Raw genomic sequence first — 6,592 nt, forward strand, 5'->3', positions numbered from 1 at the left:
ACTAGGTTTTAAAATATTTAAAAACTAAAAACAATAAAACAAGAAGACAACATACAAAAACCTTTAAATGAACAAACACCAATGAACATATTAGCGAATATTCACGAACACAAACAAACGAACGAAGTTTCTTTTCCGTGTTCGTTCATTTATTAAACGAACGAACATAAGCGAAATTTCCACCAAATAGTTCACGAATTGTTTACTAAACTTTCAGTTCTTTTACAACCGTAATAACTAAACTATGCATATTTTCAAAGGAACAACACAATCGAATGTGATTGATAATTTAAAAGTTTTACGAAGCTTACAAAGTTCTTAGTCTCACATTACTTTTAAGAACCAAAGTGATTGGAGACAGGTGGTATCAAGGAGGTATCAAGGAGTGTAATAAGCTGTTGACTACAAGTGTTAAAGATTTTAGTCCTAATGGTGAACATTGTTATAGAATTAGTAGGTGTGGTGCATTTTTTTTCAAAAAAACATCACTTTTAAGAAATAAAAGTTTAATTTTTTTAGCAGTTGTTTACAAAACATAACCGACATGTTAAAAAATACATGGTAGGGATGTAAGAGGTTCTACGTGAAACTAATCGAATTAACCGAAAACCGCTTAACTGAAAATCGGTTATCAGTTTTTTTTGTACCAAGAGAATCAAACCATTTATATTTTTATATATTCATAGTTTTTATACCTCCACTTAGAGGTGTACAAATCGTTTTTTTAACCGGTTTCGGTTTTTTTTTACAAAATAAACCGGTTTTTCAAAACTAGTTTTGTTTTAAATCGGATTGATATGGGGATAACTCAAACTGGTACTAACCGGTTCGTTTCGGTTTTAAAACTGGTTTGGGCAAAACGAACGGTCTAATTCGGATTTTTAAAATTGGTTCGATTTTTAAACCAGTTACAAATGTCTCGAAGAAGAACCGGTCTATAACCGTTGGGCGGGGTTGAGCCCGAACCGCTTTTCTTTTAAACCGGTTTCGGTTTTTTCCGGTTTTGATCTTAAACCAGTTTTTTGTAGTCTAACTCCATTTCTTATATTTCAATATTTCATGTTTTATACCTCAATTTTATGTATCTATATGATATGGTCAATATGCACATCACAATTACCATCCATGCATCACAACGTGGTTGCTACATTATTCACCTTTTCCTTACTTTCATGAAGATAGTTAGTTTTACTATTCCATTTGTTTAGTGTTCGTGGGTTAGTGACTAGTGGTAGTAGTAGTTTTCTTTTTAAGCCTATATATTGGCATTGGTATTTCTGTATTATTTATGAATGAAATTATGAAATTAGTCTGATTATCTTTCTATAATTCTAATCTGGTTTCCGTCTATTTTCTTTGGCCAATCGATTACTGGTTGGAACCACATCAGTGGTATCAGAGCCGCCGTGACCCCCCCGGAACCATGGCTGCTCACACTCTATCCGAAAACGAGTTTCTTCAATGGATGAATGAATCCTTGGCGAAACTCGTGTCTCAATTGCAAACCATTTCCGATGAGTTGCGATCTATCCGAACCGCATGGGAAACCCCACGAATCCAAACCCCAACACCACCAACAGTTGCCATCAAACCACCTTCATCAACCGTTGCCGCACCGCCATCCTTGTTAATCGCTTCCGTCACACCCCCACAAATTGCAACCGAACCGCCACCAGAAACAAAACTATCTCCGGAACCATTTATTCCACCACCAAAACCTGCCACACCATTAGCAACACCACCACAAATCCTCACCACACCATCAACAGCAATTGCCGTTACAACCAAGATTATAATGAAGACTACGATTCCGGCAATGACTACACGGAACTCCTCAAGATCTATTCTGCCTAACAAAGCTTTGGAAGAAAGAACTTCGACAAATAATGTTCACACAAAAAAGGAACTTGCAACTATGTCGAAGGTCTCCGGTGGCATGAGGAGACGTGATTGGCGACCACAGTGGCGCTACGTTGAGACCACACAGTGGCGTTTCACTATGACTTCTCCAAACGCTTTGGGACGGACCGAGTGGCGTCCGCCGTGGTTTCCACCAAGTTGTAACCGGATTTTCGCCTTGCGGACAAGTCGAATTCGAGTGGGGTGGAATGATGTGTACCACACACCCACATCCGAAACCCACGTCCGAGAAGACCCACGTACAAGACTCCTGTGCATGCATAGTTTCATTTTAGTTATTTCCCTTTTTGAAAGTGTTGGTTTAGTGGGTTTATCCCATTAGGTCCATGTTCTCTTTTAATTCGGTTTGTAATTTGTAAGCCTATAAAAAGGCATTTGTATTTAGTGTCTGGGTATGAATGAAAAATATTAGTCTTGAATTCTCTCACTAAATTGCTTTCTAGTTTCCTTTCTATTTTCTTTGGCCAACGAAACCGTTGGAACCACATCAGTGTTATCAGAGCCGTCGTGATCCCCCGTGAATCATGAACGCTCAAACTCTATCCGAACACGAGTTGTTGGATCAAATCGAGTCAAGTATTGCTCGGATGATCGATATTCTCAAAAACCGACCTCGGTTCCCCACCTCTCCACCGCCTAAAGTACCACCACCACCCATTTCCGCCACCGAACCACCGGCTTGCGCACCATCACCATATGTCATTGTCGCGCCACCGAAACAAGTGCTCGTTGCAGTCCGTTGAGTGGATCAAGCTCAAAAGAAAATAGCAAGAACTAGAATTTGAGATAACTCTCTATAATTTTCATTCATAAATAATACAGAAATACCAATGCCAATATATAGGCTTAAAAAGAAAACTAACACTAACTACTACTACCACTAGTCACTAACCCACGAACACTAAACAAATGGAATAGTAAAACTAACTATCTTCATGAAAGTAAGGAAAAGGTGAATAATGTAGCAACCACGTTGTGATGCATGGATGGTAATTGTGATGTGCATATTGACCATATCACTATACTTCTATTTATTTATATCTCGATTTCATGTATTTATATATTTATTTCATATATTTATATCTCAATTATATATATCTTTTAAGCAAAAAGTTTAGACGAAGTTTGATTTTGGTTGTTAATTGAAACAAAAAACCGGGTGTGGGCCTAAGTATGACCCACTAGAACCCCATAGTAAAAGCCGGCGTCGTTAGTTTAACCGATAAAAAAAAACCGGGTCAAGTAGTCAATTTATTCACGCAACCCAACTCAACCCGTCAAATAAAGACAAACCTAGTCAAAAACTATTTGGTCAAACTTCATGTTCGCCGTCATTCATTATTCAATCATCCCACTTGCACACGCCCATACCCCCTCTTCCTATATAAATAACTCTTTCATCTTCAAACCTCATTCATCTTCAAACCGGTTTCTCATAATCATCATAAACAATAAGTCATAACTTAGACTTCAATGGGTGCGGTAAGTTCTCATATATATATATTCCTCTTTTTCAAACCCGTTTCTCGGTTTCACATTCGCATCTAAACATATATTTATCGTATTTTTAAAAGAGTTAGTTTTGCTGTTCAAGAAGATTAGCAGCGCAACTTGTTATCGTTTTAAAAAACTTAGTTTTGCTATCAAAAAATAGTTAGTGGCGTGCAGCTTATTATAGTTTTTTAAAAAAATAGTTTTGTTATCCAAGAAGGGTTAGCAGCTCAAAGTGGCGAAACTTGAGATTTTCGACCAGGGGTTTAAAACGCAGGGCCGGCCCTAAGAATTCATGTACCTTGTTCGACCTCGAAAAAATGTGCCCTTAGGCCTTACCGAAATTGGGTATTTGGCTCACTAAAGGTCTAAACCTAATGCCAAATGGGTTAATAACTAATCTAAACCATCAGAATAGTTTTGTAAGGGGGCCTATGTTGGTGTTTGTATGGATGTACCCGATTAAAAAATTATTTTACATATACATATCGGGTTTTTCATAAAAAAAACGTGCCCCTCGAAATATCGGGCCCTGACCGGTGGTCCTCCCCGCCCACCCCCAGGGCCGACCATGTTAAAACGTATATACCAAAAATTTCTATAAAACCGGGGTTCAAAAACGTATATACCCAAAAAATTATATACGAAAACTACCTGTTCTCAATACTGAGCAAAAAGTTCGGGAGGTCGGCCGCCCCCACAAAGCTACGCCCTTGGTAGTGCAACTTGTTATAGTTTTTAAAAAAACTTAGTTTGCTATCAAAAATAGTTAGTGGCACAACTTTTCGCGCGTTTATCTTCTATTTTGATGTAAAAGAAAATATATATTAATTTGAATTTTGAGTTAAATTATTGTTTTGTTATCAAAGAAGGGTTACCAACGCAACTTGTTAAAGTTTAAAAAAAAAACTTAGTTTTGCTATTAAAAATAATTAGTGGCGCAACCTTTTGCTCGTTTGTCTTCTGTTTTGACTTTCGATCTAAAAGAAAATGTATATTAATTTAAATTTTGAATTAAATTATTGCAGAAGGATGATAAGAAAGACTCCGGAGACAACAAGGCTGAAAGCGGATCAACCGCGGTTGTGTTAAAGATCGATTTGCATTGCGACGGGTGCGCGAAAACGGTCAAAAGTTCCATTCGACGCTTCAAAGGTGTGGAAACGGTGAATGCGGATATCGCCGGAAACAAATTAACGGTGACCGGAAATGTGGACCCTGTGAGCGTTAAAGAGCGAATCGAAAAGAAGACGCATAAGAAGGTGGAGATAGTCTCACCTCCGATGAAAAAGGACGGTGGTGGCGGCGGCGGTGCTGAGAAGAAAGGTGATGATAAGCCGCCGGAGAAAAAGTCCGGAGACATAAAGGCAGATGTTAAAAAACCCAAAGAGGTACTAGTTGGAAATTAATAGGTTAATTAATAATTAATTAATTAATTATGGTTTTTTTTTAATTATTTTGATTAATGGGGTTTAATAAATTAATTACTTTTTTTGGTAACTGTAGGTTCAGTCAAGTACCGTTGTGTTGAAGATTCCACTTCATTGTGAAGGATGCATACACAAAATTAAACGAACTATTTCTAAGATCAAAGGTGAGTTTTTCAAAGGTTATTTTTTTTTACGCGGTCGGTTTTGGTTATGATTATAATTGATTCGGTTAATCGATTAGGTAAAAACATGGTTGGGTTCCTGCTTTGGACAAAATACGATATTTACAAAATATATGGACAAAATTTTATGACATGTAACATATTGTTCACAAACAAAATAAAATATATATTTTTTAAAAACAAAAAAACTTCATTAAAATACAAAAACAACAAATTACAAACAAAAGGTCAGTAAAAGGTCAGTAAACTGATTCTACTAAAGACGAATCGACTCTTAAAAGTCGAACAATTACTATTCACGACATGTTGGATCAGTTTCGTTAGTTTTATAGACATATAATCATAATCGAACCTCAAAAATCGATTATCAATTTTTTTAACCAACCGTTAGTTTCTCAATCAGTTCACTTTTGTGGTTTCGGTTTTTTCGGTTATTTTAGTTTTATTTTGGGTTTTAGGCTTACAACTTTTCTAAACAAGATTTTTTTTAATTTAATTAATATTAAATTATTTAATTAATATTGGTTGTCTGTTAACAGGGGTAGAATCGGCAATACCAGATGCTAGCAAAGATTTAGTCTTGGTGAAAGGGACAATGAACGTGAATGAACTTGTACCATACTTAAAAGAAAAATTGAAAAGAGATGTTCAAATGGTTCTTCCCAAAAAGGATGAGAAAAAAGAGGAGAAAAAAGAGGAGAAAAAGGAGGTGAAAGCCGACGGTGGTGATAAGAAAGAGAAAGCCGGCGGTGGTGGTGGTGATGGCGAGAAGAAGAAAGCCGAGGCGAAGGTGGTTGGCGGTGATGGTGGTGGTAAAGATGGAACTAGAAGCATTGAGGTGGTCAACAAGCTAGAATATCATGGACAAAGTCCATACACATACACAATACCAACTTATAACCAAAGTTATTATAACCAAGATTACGGCGTCTTGCCTTTTGAACATGGGTATGTCATGCAATACTCGAACGGACCTCCACCCCCGCCTCCAACATACTATAACGATTCTAGTGTGCCAGATGCAGGGATGTTCAGTGACGAAAACCCGAATGCTGCTTGTTCGATCATGTGAAGTGAACTTGACATGATAAACAATCTGAACCCTGATCTTGTCATCTAATGATCACTTAGTCACGTGGTTGAGGAATTCGCTTAATACAAATAGAGATATAGTTTTTTTAACCGATTAAATTGATTGTCTTATATTCGGCTAGCTAGTTTTAGTAATTAATTTCATGAGTCTTATTTGTTTATAAGAATTAACTGTATAATAGTTTTGTTCTAAATAATAATAAGATGATTAAATTTTCTATTAGTACTGCTATCTAACCTTGTCGTTTTCTTCTATTTGTTCTAAAGAATAATAAGATGATTAAGGGGGTGTTTGGGGTTGAGTTTTGAAAATAGATTATGCGTTTTGAATAATCAGAATCAGATAATTAGCTGTAACAAAACGTGCTGCAGAAATATAGTGTTTGGATTTGAATATGTTGTTTGATATCACAATAATCAGATAATCAACATTGTTTGGATTTGATTATGTTGTTTGATATCACAATAATCAGATAA

The 6,592-nt window shown here is 36.5% G+C and overlaps 1 protein-coding gene across 1 annotated transcript; it reads left to right on the forward strand.

The window, feature by feature from the left end:
* Positions 1–3,307: 3,307 nt before the first annotated feature.
* LOC110881716 (heavy metal-associated isoprenylated plant protein 6) lies at positions 3,308–6,338 on the forward strand. The gene is made up of 4 exons (XM_022129893.2): positions 3,308–3,402; positions 4,440–4,802; positions 4,918–5,005; positions 5,563–6,338. The coding sequence occupies exons 1-4, from the start codon at positions 3,394–3,396 to the stop codon at positions 6,093–6,095; spliced, it is 993 nt and encodes a 330-aa protein (XP_021985585.1). The 5' UTR covers positions 3,308–3,393; the 3' UTR covers positions 6,096–6,338.
* Positions 6,339–6,592: the final 254 nt, after the last annotated feature.

Source organism: Helianthus annuus, chromosome 1 (assembly GCF_002127325.2).
Source record: "Helianthus annuus cultivar XRQ/B chromosome 1, HanXRQr2.0-SUNRISE, whole genome shotgun sequence".
In the NCBI taxonomy this organism is placed as follows: Eukaryota; Viridiplantae; Streptophyta; class Magnoliopsida; order Asterales; family Asteraceae; genus Helianthus; species Helianthus annuus.